At 39.4% G+C, this 24,760-nt stretch overlaps 1 protein-coding gene across 4 annotated transcripts in view; it reads left to right on the top strand.

Moving 5' to 3' along the window:
- LOC118816761 (collagen alpha-1(XIX) chain) overlaps positions 1-24,760 on the top strand; it is a 278,363-nt gene that overhangs the window by 171,083 nt on the left and 82,520 nt on the right. For 3 of the 4 annotated variants that reach the window (XM_036583340.1, XM_036583339.1, XM_036583342.1), the window contains 9 exons: positions 3,406-3,438; positions 10,658-10,696; positions 11,735-11,782; positions 12,176-12,211; positions 12,639-12,683; positions 16,442-16,495; positions 19,231-19,284; positions 20,513-20,602; positions 24,295-24,336. In XM_036583340.1, the coding sequence (XP_036439233.1) occupies positions 3,406-3,438; positions 10,658-10,696; positions 11,735-11,782; positions 12,176-12,211; positions 12,639-12,683; positions 16,442-16,495; positions 19,231-19,284; positions 20,513-20,602; positions 24,295-24,336 (441 nt within the window). The remainder of the gene's footprint in view (positions 1-3,405; positions 3,439-10,657; positions 10,697-11,734; positions 11,783-12,175; positions 12,212-12,638; positions 12,684-16,441; positions 16,496-19,230; positions 19,285-20,512; positions 20,603-24,294; positions 24,337-24,760) is intronic. The other variant, XM_036583341.1, reaches the window with a different exon arrangement.

Below are 24,760 nucleotides of genomic sequence, written 5' to 3'. Positions count from 1 at the left end.
ACACGTGAGGGCACAGTCTGTAAAAATGACTGAAATGGCAGACTTTAATATCTGAGAAATGTAAAAATTACATTACCCCATTTCCTCATGCAAAATGAATCCCATCCGAATAGTGCTTTAAAAGGCGTTTCTTAAGTATGGAGGCTCGAAGAAGCGTTCGCTTGTGTTCTCTGTGTCTAGAATCAAGCTGATATGTACTGTTCTACCATAAATGTACAACTCTGATTTTTAAAAGACGTTAGATTTTATGACGTGATGTTGACTGTTGGCTGTGAATTCCCAAGCTAATAATAATGACGCACTGTATTCACTTAAGACATGGATGGTTAAACAGAATAACAGCTAAATAAAATGTTTTGACATTTTTTTTGCTCTTTTTTTGAGTGTGTAAATCGAGTAGCTGCTCCCATCTCTGTCATTTATACTGAGATTTCTTATACTGCGAATCACTCATAGACATTAGGGACGTCCTGTGGTTAACTTGCATTACCCACCTCTCCATGAAAAACTAATCCCAGCCAAATAATACTTAAGGCCAAGAAGATTTAAAAAGCACGATAAAACATCAGTAATAGACCATGGGACCACGTAATGGAGTAAAATTATTAAAAAGATCGGAAATCGTTCAGATTAATCCATATCTCAGTCGTGGTTGTAAAGCCTTTACACACTGAAAGCAGTTTATTCAGGAGATGCATTCTGACATCAGCAAGTTTATTCAAACGTGTATAACTGCTGATGTCACACTATGAAAATGCGTGTTATTTTATTCATGCCGTCTTTTGCAGGCAGTGTGAGCTCACTGGGCCAGTCATTCTCTCGTGTCTCTGATGTGGGCTTGGAGAATCGGACGTTTGTGTCCCGGCAATTAGAACTTTTTGACTTGTCGAAAGGATTTGTTTGTCCTTTGCTTCAAGGCAGCTCAAACTGGGCTGCAGCCATCTGAGCTGTATTCAAAAATCCTCCTGAAGTTTCAGGTCCTGAGTGAAGTGGTGAAACTCTCTCTGCTCCTTTCATTTTCCCAAAATAAAAGCTGCCAACCAGTGTCACCATTTGCATACTTAGGGAAGGTGACAGATTTTCTTTGTACCTTTTTTTGCAGCTTGAGCAGCAAGAAACAAAAAACAACGCGCCCAGTGTGCATAATTTTTGTGTGGAAAAAATGTTTCCTCAATATCTCGCCTTTCTGCCTCGATTATTTGTGTGTCAGTGCGTAATCGCCTAAAAAGTGCAATTTTATAAACCTGCTGCTATTACAATGTTCCCAAAAAGTAAACTGTTTAACTACTGGTAAACTTTTATGAAGCTCTTAAGGTTACTTCACAAAATGTTTCACAAAATTATATTTGTTTCAGAGAAAAATGCTTTTAGCATAACATCAGACTGCTGGAAGACTCTCTGTGTGGAGAAAGGCTGGAGAAGAACTCCAACCAGCCTGCACTGCTTTCTGTAAAGCTTAGAGCTCAAAGTCTGGGGCTGTTTTTCTTACGATGGTGTTATTTAGCTTGTGTTCAATGATGGATTCACGGACTTAAGAACCTGCAGGAGTCTGTGAAAAAACTGTTTAAAAAATTAATACAACCGCCGCCTTTTGAGAGAATACTTTGACCAAAATGCTACTTGGTTTGACATTTTGGTTTCCTAATGGAAAATTAGGGCACTTTTTGGTAACATGGCACAATTTTAAAAATAATTTTAGTGTATGATCATCTCCACTATAGTACCTTATTCTTTACTCTGTATATATATTAGTGTACTATCCAACTAAAGAGTGCCCTAATCGGAATTGATATCCATTCATTTTTTCATTCATTAATTTATAGTCATTCCAGAACATGTTGTACATGAAAGGAAACAAAATAAGGTACCTGTAAGGAAAAATGAATAACAAAAAGGAGAAAGAATGGACTCCAGCCAAAGTCAGCACAAAGCTGTAGGCTTCCTTTTAAGATGATAACACTCAAGGTTTAAAAACGTTTTGTTTTTCAAAATTAGCCAAGGGAAATCAGTAGGTTTTGTGTCGGCTGAGTAACAGAAACTAATGAGCTAACACAAGCTGGTACAACATTGACTGCTGATGAGGGCTTGTGATCTTCTACACAAGAAGATTTTCACTGTTTCTGGATCCAGATAACATCTTAAGAGTTGTTAGCCTAAAGCAGCATGTGGCTCTTTCACTGCCCTGTTGTGGCTCCACAGCAGAATCAGATTTGTAGGTAATAATAAAATAATCCTCCTTTACAGTAAAATAAAGCTCTGCTGATCGTTCAACACAGTTTAACAATTAATCTTAAACTCTGGAGTTAATGTAGAACTGCTGATTCACCCTTTAACCTCGAAAATTGGTGTGTAGACTGCATGTCATCATAGCAGCGCAGACAACAATCTTGCCTAGCTAGTAGCTAACGAAAAGGCAAAGAGTGAGATTTAAGATGAACACTCATCATTTAAAGACGAATGGAATTATTTGTGTTTATAATCACTCCAGCTGGTTTACTGATACGTTTAATCTGCAACGAGAAACTGACGAACACTAAAAGGTCATGAAGCTGAAGTCAGTTTCTCATTCACCAGCTTCTTGTTGGAATTTTCCTGTTGCTTAAAACTACTTAACTACTGCTTAAAAGGAGTTACAGCGGTAGTAGAATAGTGGTAGTAGAATAGTAGTAGTAGAATGCTGTTACATTGTGGCGCCATTTAAGGTGGAACTGGAAACTTCGAACGAGAAGTTGAATGAGAAGCAACTTCAGCCTTGTAAAAAATCGCATGTTGAGAGACATTTTACAAGAAACTGTTCTACTTTTGAGGAAAGGTTTCCCGCCGGAGATGTAAGAAAAGCAGGTATAGCTGAGCTAAGTCTTTTTTTATTTTATAATTTTTGGTCTATACTAGGGCATTAGCCAGCACATATTAAGACATATTTACAGCCAAGATGGTAAAATGTTACTTCAGTAAAATGGACATAAAATGTTGTGGGTTGATTTTTCCTGAAATGACAAAATGGCTCTTCTTAACATTTGGGTTGCGACCCCTGGCCTAAAGCTGTCATATTTTACAGTCCTCTCAAAACCTGTTAAACTGATGAATTGCCAGCCTGCTTATTTTCTGTGTCCTCACTTGAGGGAACATAAAGGATACCCGAACACTGACACCTCAAGTGATTAACAAAGTATCCCTCATATCGAGAGAGAATAATTTGGGCTGGTGTGTTCCTACATTACATTATAGCATGTACAAAACATAACGTAAAGCATGTAGTTAAACATATAATATATATAATGTTGAACATTCGCAGATTTATTCTTAGCTTATCACTGACGGCAGAAAAAGGCCTCAGAATAAAAGACTGTGTTTAACTCTTACCTCTTGGCCTGAGTTGATGTGTTCTGTGTGTTATTTCATTAGGGTGAAGTCGGCCCCAGAGGACCCCCAGGCCCTGTGAGTATTCCTCGGGTTCAGTCAGAGGTCCTGCCGCCAACACACACACACACACACACACACACACGATAAAGCACACAGTGTAAGAATGATTGTGATTAAGAGGTATGAGCAGATCTGTGACAAATAGCCACCAATTCCATGCTGGGGACTGACCCCCTCAGAGACAGTTCCTGCACAATAAATGATCCAGGAGAGACTGAATTTCCACCGTCTATTCCATCTGGTTGGTTTGTCACTTTACCTTAGGGTTGTGTTTTTTCACTGTTAACTCGTTTTATTCCTTTCTTCACTCTCTTCTGGTGCTCCTTCAGAGCCAGCACTTGTGTTGTGGCTATACTTAGAATTGATCTGTCGATGTTTGTTCTTTCATAACGACAAAAATCCAACTCAACCTAATTAGAAATTTTAGTGAAGAGCAGTTCTGTCACAATACCTAAAATTGGTATGTGTTATTAATTTGAATTTTTTTGTTTGTGGTGTGAATAGCACTGTTAAAACAGATGGGAGGTTTTATTCAATCAAAATTTTAGGGATAAATGTGTCATTCACCTGCTTGGCTAACCCCTTAAAATCCCAGGTCTATTACATACTAGAGCTTATTATTCAGGTACTAAAAGGACTTGAATGCAAAGATTATAGAAGTCCATTTAAGGGATTATGGTTTACAAGCTAGGTTACCATCTTACACATCACTATCTACTGTAGCATGGTGGAAGATATTCCAAAGAATCCACAAAGAGCATTATCCATATGGATATACAAAGCTCAATCCAATAAAAACGTCACTTCCAAAAAGTTGGCACTATGATCATAAAGCTGGTACACAGAGAAAACTTTCACGTTGTTAGTAGAAATAATGAACATTGTGTTCTCTGGGCCAAAGAAGAAAAGAACCTTTCAAGTTGTTACCAGCATAAAGTGTAAAATCCAGCATTTGTTATGGTGTGGGCAGGGGACGGCAACGTGCCCTGTTGTGGCTCCTCAGCAGAATTAGGTTTGTAGGTAAAAGTAAAATAATCCTCCTTTACAGTAAAATAAAGCTCTGCTGATCAGTTTAACAATAAATGGTCTTAAACTCTGGAGTTAATGTAGAACTGCTGATTCACCCTTTAACCCTGAAGATCAGCGCAGACCGCTGGTCACCATAGCAACACAGACAACAATCTCTCCTAGCTAGTAGTTAACGAAACGGCAAAGAGAGAGATTTAAGACGAACGTCGATAATTTGGAGACGAATGGACTGATTTGTGTTTATAATCACTCCAGCTGGTTTCCTGATACGTTTAATCTGCAACAAGAAACTGACAACTGCTCCACCTTAAATGGTGCAGAAGTTACACTTTGGGCATTATTTAAGGTGGAACAGGAAAATTTGAACAAGAAATTTCTTCTTAAGAACAGTTAGTGAATAAGGCCAATTGTATTATTGCTGTTTTCAGTTTAGTTCTGGTCAAACAGAATTGACTAATCACTGCTTTCTGGTTTTGTTAGCGCTGGTCCAACTTTTTTTGGAAATTCAAGTTTGCACAGCAGAAACACTGAGATATTCGCTGTGCTGTAAAGCTTATCCAGCCTCACAACAGTTGGTACAAAAGAACATATTTATGGGCAAAGCATGGATGGGCCAATTCATACAACGGACTTTGAGTCCATTCTCTTTCTTTTGCGTCCTTGCTTTTTGGCTGGATGGTTTAATGAGCTCTAACTAAACTCAGCATAGCTTTGTTAAGCTCATCTTAGAATTAAAATAGATAAATCCAGCTTTGAAATTTGACCACCTGGGTTCACCCTGCAATGTAGATGGCAGAATTAGCTGTTCAGGGTCTAGTATAAAACTGTACCAATAGAATTGGCTATAATTGGTCCAACATTGAAATTACAGCCAATAATTACAGACAATAACTGCTAATGCCAACACATCTGCTAACATACTGTTCACCTGCCCCTGTAAGTTAAGAGCATCTGCTAAATATATTTCATATAAGTGACATTCCAATCCAGTCAGTAATAAGAGAGCCTTCAGGCTGTTGAAAGTTCACCAAGCATACAAAGTCTGTCAGGTTTACTGAGATTCAGTTTGATATGTCAGATTTCTGCTCCGCTGATTTTCAGATCTGGCAACAAGTCCGGCCCAAATCAATGGATGCTGCCCTTTTTGTGACATACAGTGATATACAGTGAGAACTGTAGCCCTTTAAATCAACGTGGGATATCTCATAAAGGCAGGCACACAAAAGCACAAACGTTTTTGTTCCTGTTCTCGAAACTAATTGCTGATAAAAACGGCCAGTGACTCAAGTTTAAACCGGATTTCAAGAGCCTCATTATTCCCTCCAGTTCCTGCTCTTTAGCTTATAATTTGATTGTGCCTGGCTCTGAATGCTGGAACAGTTTAATTATGGCAGGAGTTTGTTAATGCGAGCCCATGACTGTGAACTTAACCTAAATCCCATTGCAGAATTTAATTGTAATCCATTAATTGGCTTATTAAGATACCTTTTGGAGCTGAATAAAACCTCAGAACATGGAGCATAAAAGCAATCAGTGTACCATTGTGTTTGTGATTCCGACTGGCCCTTCAGCTTAGTTCAAATTGCCACTCAGCCCTAGTTTTCTGTTTTGCAGTACTGGTCTGACGCACAATAACACACTGAGTTTATGCGCATTTGATGGCACCCAAAAGGCAAAGTTATATTCTTGGCACTGACTCTTGGCATTTACTCATTCAAGAGTTACCGTGTTGGATATAGTTTGTGACAGGATGGGAAGAGGGTTGGAAAATGTCTTTGCATTTTGACAGCGTACTGACCATCTCTCCCAGGGCCTCCAGTGTTTGGGTCATTACTCCCTGCCTCCATAAACCTCCCCTCATTTCTAAATCACCTGCACGCGGAGAGAGCCTGTCCGTCACCCTTGACTGCGAGCTTTTCGGCACGAGTGCCGGCCTTCTTCCTTTTTTTCAGCTCATCGAGCATTCTCGGATAATGCCATGAGGTTAACAGGAGAGCCGTGACAGAGGAGATGGGTTTTCCTCCGCTATGGGCCACCGGCGCGTTTTCAAGAGGCTCTTTTCGGTTTTCGCTCCCGTTTTGGCGCCGTTTTCTTGTCACTTTAAATGTCATTAGACCTGGATTAACGCTAATCTCTGGAGAAGAAGGCGTAGGAGGCGGCTGGCTGCGAGAGAGCAGGAGTTAGCTTTGTTAAGCGCTCGCCGGAGGTGGCAGGAGGTTTAGCTGGTAGCGTGCTCAGAGTTGTGCACCACATTAGAAAGCGTGTGATTGATTAAGGTGGGAGTGATCTGAATCTGAGCCATCCGGTGCGCATTCAGCTCTGCTAAGCACCATTTCCCATAGGTGCACGTAGCTGCTAAATGAGGAGACTGGCCGCTCTAACTGTATTTACACGGGCAGCAGCTCCATCGCCTGGCCAGACTGAGGGTGGTTACTTACTATTCTAAATGAAAAGTGTTGTTGTTTCAGCACAACTTTTCAAAACGTTAGTTGTGCTGTAATTTTATTAGCATTATTATTAAAAATCTGCTGTCAGACCTCACAATATCAGACACTCTTCTCCAAATTCCTTCACAAACTTTCAGTCCATGCATTTGGTTGGGTCATATGCATTTTTTCAAATCTCAGATTAGGTATTTTTATGAAACAGTCCAATAGATTATATTATTGTTCATATTAAAGGAAAAAAGGACATTATTATATTTTGTCTACACGGTGGGGAATATTCTGCTACAGCTTCCACCATTATATGTAAAAAATACTTTTTGAGTGTTTATGACTAGCTAATGTCTGTATTTACAAGATGATATAAGATGTTTTGGGGAAATAAATACCATTTTGTCTCACTAAGGTGATGAACATTTGTTCCTTTTATAGCACACACCATGTTTAAACTTCCAAGGTACCATATATCAGTTCTATGGATTTAGATTTTCTTGCATATTTTCCTGTAAATCTTTTTCGAAAACCGATGTTCAATAAGGTTTCTGCTTCTTAAGTTCTTAGGATGGCTTTACACAGTTAAACTTTCGCGCAACTAGTTGCATGTGAGTTGCCTACAACCTAATTTTCGCCTTGACAGTTAGACAAAGTATTCAGAAACAAAGTTGCACAAGTACTCCATGTGTCCTTTGTCTGTCTAGGGTTAGTATATATTTGAGTTTTTTTGTTTTGTATGTGTGTTTAGCCTTTGAAAACTACTATAAGTAGCCGTTATGGTGGTAGTCCACTTGATGCCTCGCTCATTCTGTCCACTGTGAGTTCTTTAGTTACAATTCTTTGGAATGAATCTGAGCTGTGTGTAAAAATAGGATTCGCCAGGAGAGGAGAAAATAAATCTAGCTATGCAAAACACCATAGCAGCTAACGAAGAATGAATGGTGGCACAAGCAACCACTTAAACACCTGTTAGTGTTAATTGATTGGTTAACCCCTGAAAATCAAGGCTTATTACATGCTAAACCTTATTATTCAGTAATTTCAGTGCAAACTGGCTGAGCTATTCTTCGGTTATAGCAGTGTATATTAGAATTTTTGGCACACAGGTGGGCTCTGGCCATTTCAGCCTTAGCCTTGAGAAACTCAGGTTTGTTGTAGCGGCTCAGGAAACTGACAAAATGAAGAACTACCAACCTTGAGTCAGTTATGTGGCGTTTGTTTCAACCGCCCAATAAACCATCTTCTGTTATATCTTCTTGTGTATTGATTCGGTAAAACCAATTGTTTGAAAGTATGTTGTTAAGAAACTTGCTTACGTGATGCGCTACTGCCAGTCTAATTGGCTGTTTCACGAAACTTGTTTGACGAATTGAGACGTTTGAAGCTGTTGTGACTGAGTTTCAAACAAGTTGCAGGATGCTTTACATTGTGCAACTCAAGTTCAATGTAGTTTCATTTAGGTTTCAAGCAACTAAAGTTGCAAGAAAGTTGCACTGTGGGAAGCCAGCCTTACACATGTTCATCACTTCAGTTTAAGGACCCTTCTGTCAGTACAGTCTTGTTTACCTTAGAAGCATCTGATGTCATCTTGCGAACACTGTCATAAGCTGTTCATTAACACTGAATGAAAACTTTTAAAGGTCATTCAATGCAAATGCTAAGTCTCTATGTAGGCAGCCTTCTAAATAAAGTGTTAGCATCTCAAATTCTCATGGTTGTACCTTATTGTTATCAGTGCAGATGCTCCACTGATGGTTAGTTATATCTGAATCTGGATCATGGCTTCTTTAGCACCACTAAATGTGTGTGCAATTAAACACCAAAGCTGTTAATCTTCAACTGCCCAAGCCTACTTGAGGTACTGTAAAGCAGTTGCATGCAGTAGGATTACAGAGCGATTATTTAGTTATGTTCCATTAAGTTACATCCTGCTCACCAGATCAGTCAATACACTGACGATGTTTGCAGCAGCTTAGACAAGTTGGAGTTCTATAATGATGGCTAGAGGGGGCGCTGTCCGATATAAAGGTGAATATTGGTATGACGCTCATGGTGTGGTATTTGCCATACCGTGGAAACCCAAACACAGTGGACCACAAACAGCGCCGCACCCGAGACAGACTCTACATGAGCATGAACAGCTTCAATAACTCTTATAAACTCGGCAAAAGGGTGTTTTAGACAGAACTGCACCGCTGAGTGCCGCTTGCAGCCACTCCTGCATTAATCAGTATATGTTTATGCAGATGCACTCATATAGCAAGCGTGTTGTTGGGCGTGTGCTTTAACCTTTTTGTTTTGCTTTGTTGGACAAATCAAATTCATCCTGTCAGTGCAGTGCAGGTAGAAATTGTACAGCAGTGAGGAACGTGTTTGTGTGGACTACCTTATAAATATGTTACTGTTTTATGTTTACGTTTGGGCACATTTTGGTCAGTTTCAGCTCCAGATCGCAGACACTGGTCATTCACACACACAGCATTTGTGCTGCTGAGCGAAGCAGCAAAAAAAAAAACACTTTTACCAAACCAATAAACAGTCAAATTTTTTGCTTTGCTCAATAAAAATATAGTCCATAAAAGAGTGCTGTACATTTGTTTACCCTGGATGGCGTTCTGACCTGTGATTGGGCTAGTATTTCAAGCCAATTGGACCAGGAAACTGTTAAGCACAAAGAAGAATCAGCTGGTAAAACCTGTCCAATGAGTGCGGAGTAAACTAACGTGATAAACTGAGCAAGCCTGGAATAGTGAGCTATCTTTGTTAGATACAGCAAACAGTGAAATATTAAATTAGACACCAAATACAAGGTGCAAATTGGAATTAAGGAAAAGTGAAGAGGAAAAAACAAACATTAGGAGAGGCTGCAGGAGAGAACGACTAAAACCTGCTTCCATTCTGAAGAAGCTACCAGAGTGTGGGGTAGTTGTTACACAGCAATGAATAATTTCTAGTTAATTATATTAATAAGGATAATAATAATGGCAACAGTAGCAACGATAATAGTACTAGCAATAACAGTAATGATTATTATTTATGCAAAGCTGTCATATAATTATCGACTGAATAGTAGTAAATACCAAAATATAAATCTGAGTTCATATCGCCCACCCCAATGAATGATTCCTAGAATCTCACAAGGCAACATGCCTACTTTTCAAAAGCCTTCATTGTTTAATGCTACCAGCGTATCCTATTCAGCTATGCGTCATCTGTTATGTGTAGCTTTGTCCAACCACATGACTGCAGTGATGCACCCAAAAGGGAACTGACCTTTCAGTCAGTCTCCAGTAGCCTCCAGTGTTGTGGAGAAGAGGCCACAGGGTTGAGGGCTCAGCTAGCACTGAACATGCAGCAGACCTCACAGCAGGGATGGGTTTCAGTAGATCTACAGCAGAGCAGTGTCAGCCTCACAGAACATTCTGTACATTTCTCTGTACAAGCAGTGTTTTCTCCTGTGTTTTTCGACATGCTTGCCTAAAGGCAGTGGAAGAGAACATTCATGTTTAATTTCACATCAAAACCGTATATATGTGTAATCCGCCCAGGCTGGAAACTTTTACCTTTACCGACCTTTAGCTGCATTTCGGCAGCCAGCCTTATCAAGGAGCGTAATCCCTTTATAAATCTCCGTTTCAGTCAGGCAGCTGAGACCAGGATCTCTTATGTGTGTAATTAATTACACAGCGCTCTTGTGTTCACTCAGCCTGATGAGAACAACAGGAGGTTATAATGCTCAAATCTGAGTCCTCTCGTCTGCCTTGCAGGTGATGACCGCACATGGGCTCAGACACCTCACTGGACCAGTAGGTTTGCTCACTACATGTACAGTCATGGGCAAAAGTTTGGGTGCCCCTGGTCAAATGACATGTTTGTGTTGATTTTCTAAGAGTAAATAAGTTAACATAGCCTCTGTAGAGAACAAACTTCAGCACGCTTCAATACACAATTACTGCTTATTTGCTGAATTTGACAGACTGGAAAAACAATAAAATATGGCCTGTGTAAAAGTTATGACACATACACATTATATTTTATATTTTATATTATTTATTTGCTGGTTTGTTTGTTAACTTGCTAGTTAATTTGTTAGTTTTTTTGTTTGTTAATTAGTTACAAACTAGTTTGTTAATTTGTAGGTTAGTGAATTTTGTAGGTTAGTTTGTAAATATGTAGGTTAGTTACTTACTTTGTAGGTTAGTTAAATTGTAGGTTATTTAGTTTGTAAATGTAGGTTAGTTAATTTGTATGTTAGTTAGTTTATTGGTAGGTTATTTAGTCAGTTAATTTGTAGGTTATTTTTTTAATTTGTTAGTTTGTTAGTTTGTAGGTTAGTTTGTTAATTTGTAGGTTAGTTAATTTGTAGGTTATTAAGTTTGTTAATTTGTAGGTTAGTCAGTTAATTTGTAGGTTAGTCAGTTAATTTGTTAGTTTGATAGTTAATTTGTAGTTTAGTTAGTTAATTTGTAGGTTATTTTGTTAATTTGTTAGTTTGATAGTTAATTTGTAGTTTAGTTAGTTAATTTGTAGGTTATTTTGTTAATTTGTTAGTTTGATAGTTAATTTGTAGGTTATTTTGTTAGTTTGCTAGTTAATTTGTAGTTTAGTTAGTTAATTTGTAGGTTAGTCAGTTAATTTGTTAGTTTGTTAGTTAATTTGTAGGTTATTTTGTTAGTTTGCTAGTTTATTTGTAGGTTAGTTTGTTAATTTGTAGCTTAGTCAGTTAATTTGTAGGTTATTAAGTTTGTTAATTTGTAGGTTATTTAGGTAATTTGTAGGTCAGCAGTGCATTTTGTTGAAGTCTTATGAATAACCACTGGTATATCTCCTTTTTTCTAAAATATGAGGGTGAAGCTGGAGAGAAGGGTCAGAAAGGAGAAAAGGGAGACCAGGTGAGTTTCCCTAAACACACATGTACATCTAGTGAATTTCTTAGAAAACAACCATAATAATGCAATTCCTCGCAGATTGCAGTTGCTTAAGCTGGCAGTGTGAACAGATCCAGTGTGATCTTCGTGGCCACTGGGGGGTCAGGAAAACAGGGGAAAACAAAGCTTATTGCAGAAACATTGATGGGAGAGCCAAAGGAAATGCTGCAATGAAAAGAGAAAATGCACAGACAAATGACGAGCGTAGGCCCGCGCTCAGAAGAGCTCATCATTCTGTTTTCACAGTTATTTTAGCAGCCTTGAAAGTGCATCATGCCTTTGTTGAAGTGCTAGAGAAAGCTGAGAAGAATCACTTACAGTCTGCTTACTAGTCACTCTCTCTCCATTTGCCACCAGGGTGAAAGAGGAATTCAAGGCCTGCAAGGAATCCAGGTAAACAAAACAAACTAGCAAGCAAAGGTGAGCTGGTTTTCTAAGCTCTGTGCATCTACACCTGGCGGTAGATGTGATTAGCGTGGAATTAACATGCATGTTAGTGATATAGTCGAACAAGTTGGAATGGTCTTTGATTGCACTGTTCATGTCGAGAGGTTCAAAATAGCACGCTAAGGCTCGTGTTCTCGTGCCCCAAAAAGCCTCGCTGCAATCACTTCTCTTGGAACCTCACTCGATTATGCAAGCTTAGCTGTATTGTAGTGAAAAACAAACTAGGATTTCTCTCTTTCTTACACGCTCACTCTCCCTCTCAACAACTTCGTGATTTTCATGAATACTACTTTGTTTTTCCTGCACTTGTGTGTTGTTGCTGTTCTTTTCTTGATTTTTACCTTCACCAACTTTCACTTAATGCTTCGTGTAGGGAAACACTGGATTGCCAGGTCCAGTCGGAAAGCCAGGTCCACAGGTAGGTGCATCCTGCCTCACTTTAAATGTCTTCTGTCGCCTGTTCAGGCTTGGAAAATGACATAGAAGATGTATCAAAATGTTAAGTTTAGGTGATGAGCTTACAAATTCAGTCCCAAATAACTGAACAGTTACAATTTTTGTTGTTTTTGCTCTGTACACTGAGTTGACAGTTTATTAGGTACCACCTACTTACTTACACTCATTGGCCATTTTATCAGAAACACGTACCGTATAACTCATGCTGATGCTACACAATTTATACACTCTCTTCCCCACGTAAAGGAGCCACCACAGGACCACCACTGCTTAGATATTATTTGTATGATGGAGCATTCTGAAAAAGTGCAGAGTCATAATTTTTTTCTGGGTAAACAGGAGTCTAACTAACCTCACTCTAAAAAACAAAATTGGCACCATTCAGTATTGTGCAAAATAAAAAAAAGCAGATTTTTTAAAAATACTGATTTTCTAAAATGGCTGTAATTACAATTGCAACTTCACATTCTGGTGCACTGTGAACAGCTTTTTCTGTATGGGCCCACCAGAACAAATAAATATGTATATTTTTGCTCTCTATAGGTCTACAAAAACAATAAAATAGCTGTTTAATTCTTTTTAAAGCTCTTTATAGTGATACAGTTTTGTTGTTACTGCTTTATGTGTTTATTTGCTAAATAGTTTGTTAGTTTGTTAGTTAACTTGTTAGTGCATTAGTTGGTTAGTTAATTTGTAGGTTAATTTGTTTGTTACTTAATTTGTAGTTTAGTTTGTAAGTTACTTTGTAGGTTAGTTAGTTAATTTTTAGCTTGGTTGGTTAATTTTGTTAGTTAATTTGTAAGTTAGTTCATTTGTAGCTTAGTTTTTTTGTTGTTATTGCTTTATGCTTTTTAACCCCAACACTGGAATAGTCACTTTTAAAGCTCCAATGTTAGATACAGCCTCTAATGGTATATCCTGCCTTTCTAATCATGTTATTTTCATCCTATGTACGCGTAATATAATATAACCTTGTTCAAATATCATTTAATTTTAACATCACACCCTTAACATTCTATTCATCACAGAAACTCATATTAGAACAACAGTAAATATGATTAATCGTGGTAGTGGCATGTTAGCCTAACTCAGCTGCTGTATAGCTCATTTTTTCCCTTTCTCTAACACCTGTCCCTTCATCAGTGGTCAGTTTCTCACCATAGGGCCACTTTTGGCTGGATATTTGTGGTTGATGGGCTATGATCAACCCAGCGGTGAACACTAGCAATGCCAGCAGCACTTTACCTTCAGTCTTGTCTTCACTATGTGAAATGCAGGCTCAGTGGGGTGCAGGTGGGCTGATTGACTTCTCTGCTCAAGGACTTTTCTCTTTTTGGCCCTGAGAAGGTCCACTAGGGTCATCGTCCTGCTGCAAGGTGAAGCACTCTCCAGTGAGTTTGGAGGCATCTGGCTTTGCCTCACTCACATTTAATCAATAAAACACCCCCTGCCCAAATAAAATATTCGCTGAAAAAAGACTTTTTGCTGGAACATGCCTAATTCAATACGATTTTTCAAAAACTCAAGTTGGCCTGCTCTACTGATTGCTCTACTGTACCAGTGCAGCAGCCCAATACACTCTTGAGTCTACTGACAATTCCAAAAAAGTTGGGACGCTGTGTAAAATTTAATTAAATGTAAATAAAAACAAAATGAAATGATTTGCAAATCGTATAGACCCATATTGTATTCACAATACATCATAGAACACATATCAGATGTTGAAAGAGAGACATTTCATGAAAAATATTAACTCATTTAGAACTTGATGGCAGCAACGCATATCAAAAGTTGGGATGGGGCAGCAAAAGGCTGGAAAAGTAAGGGATACTAATAAAAAACAGCTGGAGCAGCAATTTGCATCTAACTCACATGACATAAAATATATAAAAAGAGCATTTTAGAGAGGCTCTCAGAGGCAACGAGGGGCAGAGGTTAACCAATGTGTGAAAAACTGTGTCTAAAAATTGTGGAACAATTTCAGAAAAATGTCCCTCAATGTAAAATTGCGAAGACTTTTGATATCCCACCATCTACAGTACATAATATCATCAAAAGATTCAGAGAATCTGGAGAAATCCCTGTATGCAAGGGACAAGGCCGATGGTCAATATTGGATGTTCGTGATCTTTGGCCCCTCAGGCTGCACTGCATTAAAAACAGGCATGATTCTGTACTGGAAATCACTGCATGGGCTCAGGAACACTTCCAGAAATCACTGTCTGTGAGCACAGTTCGCTGTGCAATCCACAAATGCAAGTTAAAGCTGTGTCATGCACAGAAGAAGCCAGAAACACCGATCCAGAAACGCCGCCGTCTTCTCTGGGCCTGAGCTCACTTAAAATGAACTGAGGCGAAGTGAAAAAGTGTCCTGTGGTCCAACTAATTAAAATTTAAAGTTCTTTTGGAAATAATGGACACTGCATCCTCCAGACCAAAGACCTCCCAGCTTGTTCTTAGCACACAGTTCAAAAGCCATATTCATGATGGTATAGGGTTGCATTGTTGCGCATGGCATATAAACTTTTTGAGATGTGTGGCTGCCATCAAGTTCTAAATGAGTTGATGTTTCTCATGAAATGGTAAAATGTCTCACTTTCAACATCTGGTATGTGTTCTATGTTCTATTGTGAATAAAATAGGATCTATGAGATTTACAGATCATTGCATTCTGTTTATATTTATATTTATTTAAATTTTACACAGCGTCCCAACTTATTAGGGTTGTAGATTAAACTCCAAACAGTCCAATAATGTTATGTGCTTTATTGATCTTTCAAGGTGTTTTGTGTACTTTTTAGCATTTTGATGCTGACTATGCCCAGTCTGAGAGCATCACAGCAGCACCTGGGGGAGTGGGAGCTTTAGTGCCTTGCCCAAGTTCACAGCCAGGTGCACCCAGTCAGGCTACCAGCTCCCAATTACTTTGGTCCTCTTCAAATGGAGGAGATCACAGTATAATCCCCCCTGACATTGACATACATAGAAAAAGCTGCCAGTGTGCATTATAGCTTACTAATTCCATTTCAAACACAGTGTCCTAGAGAACAGACCCAAACAGCAAAAATGGTGTAACTGTCCAGTTATTTTTGGACTGCTGTGCAGGTTTACCAACAGAGGATTCACCTGGAATGTGAGAATGATGAAACCTTTCTACCCATGTATCTGTCAGTCTTAACATTCGAGGCAGAAGAGAGGTCTCAGGGTGAATTCTGTGGTGTACTGATTATTTTTGAAGACCATAGCAGAGGCTATTCATTGAAACCATTAGCACTGTGTTTTTGTGGGGTCATGCCATGCAACCAGTGTCACAAAAAAGCTCCTGATTCCCCCCCCCCGCCCCTTTTTGAGCTAAGGGGCCACTCAAGGGAACCAGCGGTCAGATTGCCGTAATTTTCACAGCTGGGAAGAAATCAAAGGAACCATAGCAATTCTTCTAAAAGCCTTCCCTCACCACCCTCCCTCCGAATAAGTGAAAAGTAGAACTCTCTGACTCTCGAGATACATTTTACCAGCCCATCAATAGTGCACGGCAATTACGTATGGATCCGTAATGAACGGACTGTCACAATACGGGCTCTTTCCGTGAAAGACCGAGAGAACAGCGCCGAGGAAGGTTATCCGAAAGGAATGTGTAATTGGTCTCTCATCTGCAGATGTGCTATAATGCTAAAAGCACTCCAGTATGTCTAATAGCTTTTCAAACTGTTCTGCACACAGGGCAAAGAAGGGCCGGCGGGTCCTGCCGGACCCCGTGGTCTTCCTGGAGATAAGGCAAGTGCATTCACCCCATCCCTCTTTCATACCTTCAAATTACTCTTCTCCCCCCGACTCCATCCACCCACACTTACTCAGAGATCATGGCACACACTCTACAAATGGACAAGGAGAAGACAAGCCCTCTGCTTCAGTGCTGTTTTCAACATGCCCCTGCAGATGTTGCCTCATGACTCACCTGTGTTACACAGATGGTCCCTTGCAGGACAAGGGGAGGAGGGTAGTGATGCACGATTCTGGGTTTTCTAGACTCGGCTCTGGAGCCAGAGGAGGTGACTCTCCCACTTAACTTGAACAAAGACAGCACCAGAACCATGGATACAGGGACATGGTGAAAATTGAAGCATGCACATAGAAATATTACATAACTAATATTTAAAAGTAAATAAATGGAGAGCAATTAGGATGGTGTACGAGATGAGATTCTGAGCAATGTACAATAATTACTAATGTAGTCGCAGTTTCGTGAACATGAACCAGAACAGTAACAATAATACAGTGATTTCACTCTGAAACAGCTGAAATTTTTTTCTTCAACGTTCTATAAAAATACTGTTTTGTTCCATTTGTAATTTCTGGTTAGTGCAGCCGTTACATAAAGAATAACTATGAGACGCATAGTTTTCCATAGCATGAGCTGCGCCTGCAGATGCTTAACCTCTTTCTGCAGTGCCCCCTAGCGGCCATTCCTCTGGTGGAATGGAAATCGACCCAGATATTTTTATTTAATGTAATCAAATCATTTTTCTTACCATGACTCGGACTCCGTTGAGCTGCTAGTGAGCAATATGGATGAAAAGGGAGGAGTCAGAACCGCTTGCTGTGAAAAACAGTTCACACCTCTCCACAAAGACGGCTTTGTTCATTTAAAAAAAAAGAGCTACAATAGAAAACAGCATTTAAACACAGTAAGAGCGCTCACCTAATGAAAATCCAGTTTGCTTCCAGTTCTGTAAACCATATACATTTCAGTTGAAGCATATTCCATATTTTTACGTTTTTTGTTTTCATGTTTCATGTTTTCATTTTTAGTGCAGTCAATGAATACATTTTTCCAGTGATAGTTTCTGTTTTAGTAAATATCGCTGCTTTGACCGTATATTGATGGTATGACTCAGCAAACTGTTAATAGATGTTGCAAACCAAACACAACATACAGAAACTTTTTGAATAGTTGTGAATAGTTAGCTGTGCTCGCTGTCTTAACCTTTGCTAACTTAAATCCATCAGATGTTGTATAATAGATGAAGTAGTTTGCTACATAATATTTAAACATAGCAAATTGAATGTTATTGTTTTGAAAAAGTATTTAATTTTAATTGGGTTTGATTAAGTTTAAATGAATCAAAACTAACATTCAGAACCTTTGACATAATGTTTTTTTTAAATGCTGTTAATACAATATATATATACTTTTTATTCTGTAAATTATATATGTACGTTATATATGTACTTTTTATTCTGTTAATCCTTTCCCCACTCTAAGTGTTTATGTACTGTCCCCTTAAAAACATACTACCATGCGTGTAGTCACGTGACTCTGTCCCGTCCAGTCTGTGACATGGAAGCTCAAACACTGAGCCAACTAAGCAACTCGAGCAGCTTGTACCAAAGAAAAATGCTGTGTCTGTAGTTTGGACACATTTTGGCTTTAGTGAAGACGACACCAAACAAAAAGAAGTCAAATGTAAAGACTGCGGTTTCAGTGACCAAAGGTAACACCACCAATCTGTTTCAACACGTTACTGAATATGAACAGTTACAAACCCACAGCAACAACTGCCTCCACAGAGCAGCTCGATAACACAAGCATTTACAAAGGCTACACAAGATGGGAAGAAGTAACTGATGCCATTTCCTACTGCATCCCGAAAGATATGGCTCGTATAGCTTTTATCCTACTTTTTATATCCTACATTTTTTAGATAACTTGCTTTTTACATTAAAACTAAAACTTGATATTTTTCATAAGACGCTTTCATTTCATGCGATGGGTGCTTTGATTTCAGTTGTTTGAAATGTTCAATAAATAACCATAAATAGTTAATCTGTGTGTGTTTTCTTAAGTTATTTTAAAATCCCAAAGAAATGCACTCTTTCATTAAAAAAATATCCCAGCTTTAATATTTGAACATATTTACAGTACAAACCTTGTCATTGAACTATGAGTGCAAAAAAAAATGATTTTTAATTAATCATGAAACTGATTTGAGGTCAAATCGCCCAGCACTATTTCAAAGTGTTGTATTGCTATGGCTTATAAACAGTTTTGTCTGCTGTTTATTTTTGTTTGTGTCAGATCGTCTGAGCACGCTCTGCTGCTGAAGTCTACATTTATGTAGACTCCAATCCTCACCCCTCCAAAGGGTCGTCTAGCAAATGTCCACTTATGATAAAACAGTAATGAAACAGCCCGTAAGGTGGCGTCAGCAACGTCCCCCGAGGGAACTATTGAGAGCCAGTTAAAAACAGCACTGAGATGGAGGGAAAGTCTTCGAATGTCAGAATTCAAGCAGAAAGCGAGATCCAAGCGCGCAACATAGATGAGGGATGTCGAGACACCGGGGTTCGAATCTGCTCCCCACACCTGTTCACAGTAATGAGCTTTAATGGCCGCAAAGCCAGAAACAGAGATGCAGAAAGCAGCATGAATGTGAAGGCTTTTGGAGCAGCATAACTTGCTGCGTGCTGAGGCTGATTGATGAGACTTTTTTTTCTTTTCTAATTTGCAGGGCTCAGCGGGGGAGCTGGGAGCACCAGGGATAGAGGGACCGAAAGGACAGAAGGTAAACTTTAAACACAGGCCCGGACCAAACACTTCAGACATTAAGAGAGCACCTGTGTGCTTCTCATGTGCCTTCCTTTCATCGAAAGCGTGATTACGTGCATTACATTCAAGGTGGAGTTCAAGAACGTCTCGTTTCGCTAGGAACTTCACTCAGCCATTCTTATCTTAAGAGCACTTGGTGGATCAGGCCTAAGTGCATCTCCTGGCCTCTGTGGCTCAGTTAGTTTTATGCGTGTTGATTTGAATACATTTTCTAAGCTGGAGTTGTTTTAAGAGCTTGTACTGGATGAAAAGGCTCGCCATCACGGAACCCGATCCTTAACCGCGCAGCGCGCTCGCAGCCGCACCCCACCCGTGTAAGCAACCTAATCTAGTCACAAGCAGAGGCCCTCAACTTGTTTACATTCTGCTTGTTTGTTTATTTACCCGTTAAAGGCCTCTCACTTTAGCAGCGAGGGGTCACGCTTACGTGCCCCTGGGTTATTTGGAACAGCGCTCATAATAGACTTGGCACATTCACAAGCTCTTCACTTTGGAGAGACTGCTGTCAAGAGCCGCTGCTGTTCTGCTGTTGTCTGTGCTTTAGGCTTCTGTTCATGTTATTCTTAAGCAGAATAAACACACATGTTGGACTGCTAGTGGTTGAGGTGATGGCGTAACATTGTAATTAATGTTTTTTGGGGATTTTTGTCCAAACATTCCTTTTATATTTAATTTATTCATGACCAGTTCCAATTACTAGGTCTCCCCATCACGTGAAAGCGTAAGCTAGCATGGCTTTCTCAACATCATCACGTCTTTTCAAACTGCACTAATGCAGTGTCATTGGGCAGCCCATTAGCTGACAGATGCTGGTGTTGGCCATGCCGGTGAGGGGTGTGAAGGAGCACCATCCTCCCCAGCCTGAGAGAAAGAAGACCATAATCTTCTCTTAAATTCTTCACCATGGCTGGCTGTTGGGCTCATGATCACCCAACATTAGGGCCAGTGCTTAGCCTTTTGCGGCCCTACCGGTACCTGTTTGAAGAGAAAAAAAATAATAAGATAATAAGGTCATTTTATATTTATATTTTATATTTTAATTTTATCTAATAGTTTTAATCACACTGACAGGACTGACTGTCACTTTTGTCACATTGCAGGGCCAATTTGTCACTGTGCCAGTTCTCAAATATCTAAATGCCAACCATCAGTCTGTGTGTTTCTGTGTTTGCCTGTGTTTGTAGGGTGATGCGGGGGGAGCCCCGGGGCCAGAGGGCCCACCAGGCCCTAAGGGTGAGCCTGGAGCGCCTGCAGTGGCAGCGCTTGATCTCACGGTAAGTCGAAGCTCCTTCTTCCTCTGTTCGGTTTAGCATTTGAAAGAGAGTTCTTTCACCTGAAGAGTAGAATTACAATAAAATGTATGTATAATTCAATCATTGTGATGCAGACGGAGTGATTTGGTGTGAAATGTTCCATTGTAGAGAAACGTAAGGCGCCACCTCATTTGGTGTGATTTGGTGATTTCTTCCTTTCGTTTGGTCTGTTTTCACAGGTGTAAATGCTCCACCTGTACTTGAGGGCTAAATAAACAAATGAACCATGGTCTGGCAGATCACGGTTAGCTTGCAAATAAACATTGGTTCATGATGGTCGGCACCAAACAAGGGAATTCAGCATGGTTTTCTGCGTTAGTGCTGTACTGTCCATGTAATCTTGTTTTAACATCTCACTCCTCACAGATGCTCATATTCTTCCTGCAGCATGAGCTGCTGTTAATAATGGCAGATCAATAAAATAATAGCGTTTGATTTTGGCACATGAATTGTGGACCTGATTGGTTTAGTCAAATTGAGAGTAAGAGGCTGTGCGTTACTGTGATTTTATCACAGGAAGGGTGTTCTTAGGCACGACGCGAAAAAACTCCCTTCCCTGTGATAAAATTGCAGTGGCTTACTGCATTTATGAAACAGCAACCAACATAAAATATGATAAAATACATGACTTTTCAGGAGACAATTTAAGTTATTGTTAATAATATTCAACATAAACCAGTATTGCGCTGAGAAATGTAGTTTCTTTAGCGTATGGTGTCGTTGCAAAGCAACCCATTGCTGTATATTGTGGTAATTTGATCAACTTTTTTTTACTTTTTGTGATATAACAATGATCGTATGATATCACAGCACTGTTTAATGCAAAAATTTTCACTTTATAGGTATTGTTGGTCATCAAATTACCAGATTCCATTAATGGCACAAGGGTTTTTCGTACTGTGGCGTATTGATAAAGTTCAGTGGTTATGAGGCTATAGTTGTGTGAATATTGTGGGTTGTACAACGGCTTTGAACGTGGCTCAGCCAATCAGATTTTAGGATCGGACCTCTCCGTTTTATAAACAGACGTTAAGCATCTATATTTTCATGCAAAGTTGGATTTTTTTTGGCCCAAATGGTGGCAAATGTGAAAAAACAGCATTTCTGCAAAATTTCTCATCAATAAACAAGCACTCACATGTGTAACTGGTGCACTTAAGCCATTGCACAGCTTTAGTTTCAGTCGAAAAATGAAGACATGTCCAGCCAGCTACTTTTACGCTGTGGTTCTGAAGGGTTAATATGTGGCTAATTAGTTGCTCCACATCATCCAGTATTGGCACCAGCTTTAAATTCATCAAATACTATAATCTAATCCTCTGTTCAGTAACAATGCAGAGGCAGTGTTTTTGTCCACCCTGCAGCTGTCAGCTCTGGTCCAGCTTTATGGATAGTGCTCCCACAGTCACGGCAGTATCGGCGTTCCTCAGTACTGCTCTGCAGACAGCTGGCTCAGCTGATACGGCTGACACAGCTCATGCAGCGCAAAGCCAGAGACATTAATTACTCTCCGCCCGCGCAATTATGTTTGTTTGAATAAGAGAGATATAAACCGTGTACTCCACGAAAGACAGAGCCACAACCGTCCAGCCTAACACTAATGGGTTCAGTTGAGTTATCAGAAACATTGGACTCGTACAGGAATGAACATGCCTCCTAAAAGTGACAGAGCTCGGGTCTGTGTGAGAGAGAGGAATAGAGTGTAGACAGCTGGGCGTCATTCAGACTAATCACAAACAGACAGAGATTCAAATTTCAAATTTCAAATTTCAAATCTATTTTTTATAAGAAGTCTCTAAATTCTTACAAGTAGAGAACACAAAACAAAACCTATTAGATTTATTTAAGGAAATAGTTTAGCAGCTGTTTTTACACTCAAACCAGATGTGGTCCATCAGACATGTTTGGAGTTCAAATATTGCTTCCTTAGTTTAGACCTGGAGCTAAGACGATGTAGACGAGGCTGATGTTGCTAACAAACACTAAAACTCAATAGTCACCCAAATATTCTACAAAACTTATGATTCTAACATAACTCCTACTCTGCAGTAGAAAAGTTTTAATGGCAGCTTCAACAGCTTCTGAAAGTTTTTGAAGGGTTAGTTTGTACCAGATGTTCAGTTATCTTCATCTTAGCATTGCTGTTTGTATGTATTCTTATTTTGGAGCAGGCTACAGCCAGATTTCAGAAGGCAAAGGCTGCAATAATTCAGAACTGGTCAAATGCTATTGCTTTTGTCAAGGCTTTTTAAGGCCAGAGTGATTTAATGTTTCTCTGAAATTTCGTTGCTTCGATTGCTGGTCTGTGGGTATGATATGGACACATACATAAATCATAACACATCCTTACCATTTGTTTGTGTTTCAATGCGTTGCAGAGACTGTAAATGTGTCTTTTTGATGTTTGCAGTGTTAGCCTCGTAGCTGCAATTCAAAACCAAGGAAGCACAATTTGGATTCCGAACAAAATTTGCTTTTTTGCTGAACAATTTATTTAACCAAAGAAACATTTGACCTGTACATGCTCTGCCCACAAATGCGTTCGTAGCAAGATTGGACAAGCTTTGCAGAGTGTTTCTCTAATGAGAAATTAACCCTGTTTTTGTCAAAAGACCTAAATTACATTGAATTTCCAAAAAGATTTTTACGCTACCATGCAAATGAGAGGTGCAACTGTCAAGGCACAGGCTCTGTTATTGGGAGAACCTTCTTTCTGGCTGGGTAGGATGGTCTGATCTCTCTCCCTCTAACACTCAGTATGATGCTAGCCAGCACAGGTGTCTGTTAGTTGGTTTGACAGAATTGGCAATCCAAAGAAATCTAGCTAATCAAATCTATGCAGCTCGGAAGGACAACAACATGGAATTCATCACCAAGCTGATGTTGATTATATGCTATAAAAAAACTTGACCTGATCTGTTCATTGTGACCATCCAAATACAAAATAAATAACATTTGAAATTAATTTAGGTGTCAACTTTTCTGATACAGAAATGATTCATTCATATTAAAACCAAATAAAATTAAACTGCTACATGAGAATCTGGACTCAACAATCCAGGAAAGAAAACTAAATGGCTTCAAGATCAACTTCAGTGAGGTTCATTCAAGAGGATTGTTGTTTGAGCTTGTTGAGGCCAAAGGGGTTTGCATGAGGTGAGTTAATAAAACAACCCAACACCAGGTATTTTTCAGCTGAGAATTATAGATTGGAAAATGCCACATCAGTTCTGAGTTTTTCAGAGGAGTCCAGGCAGAGTTACAGTTTCTAGGCTATGAAGGACCAACTGGGTGAACCAGTCTGCTACAGCGCCACCCTGAGGCATAGCAGTGCTGCAGCTCTAGTTAGTTAAGAGCACCAAAGACAGAAGCTGATTGTGTGTGAAGCAGATAAACGATGAGCTTCACTGAATCTGGATTTTAACGTCTGTTAAAGGACAGGAGAACGTCATAGTACGTTTAGTTTTGAGACATTTGGGTGTCCAAGAGGTTAATTAAGGTGTCCAGCCCTGCCCCCATTTTCCACAATGTTCCCCTTCTTTTCTTCCTCTTTATTATTCTGCATTGTTTGGTTCACAGTGTCCTTGGTGGATATCAGGTGAGGCAGCCCTTTGAATCTGATCTCCTGTTTTCTTTTCTTTGCTTACTGACAGGGAGAGATAGTGCCGGGGCCCAGAGGATCACGAGGGCCAAAGGTGGGTTCCAGCAGCCTTTCAGTCTCTAAAAACAAACCGGTTTGTGATGCGATGTTTGCTGACAAGAATTTACTACACAGCTCCTTTAATTTTAGATATGATTTTAATGTAAATAGTTATTTTATTTGGAGATGAATTTCACCTATTATTTTAGATGTAAGGTAAATAGTTTACATTGAGTTTACAGTTTAGTACAGGAAGGTTAGTTAATAGTGGCTAATAGATGGGCTGCAGTCAGTAATCATATGGAGGAGAGTGGAGTGCAGTGTAATATGAGGACATTTAATGTTAGTGAACAGGTCGTTATAGAATGTGCTCGTGGTCATTGCCTCATATTCCCACAACGTGCGTTGCAACATCACAGCAATCAAGCCAATATTACTTGAGATTGATTCTGAAGAGTGTTTTACACCATAAAACTTTT

The sequence above is a fragment of the Colossoma macropomum genome, unplaced genomic scaffold (genome assembly GCF_904425465.1).
Source record: "Colossoma macropomum unplaced genomic scaffold, Colossoma_macropomum, whole genome shotgun sequence".
Taxonomy (NCBI): Eukaryota; Metazoa; Chordata; class Actinopteri; order Characiformes; family Serrasalmidae; genus Colossoma; species Colossoma macropomum.
This window is presented reverse-complemented; position numbering and strand designations above follow the sequence as displayed.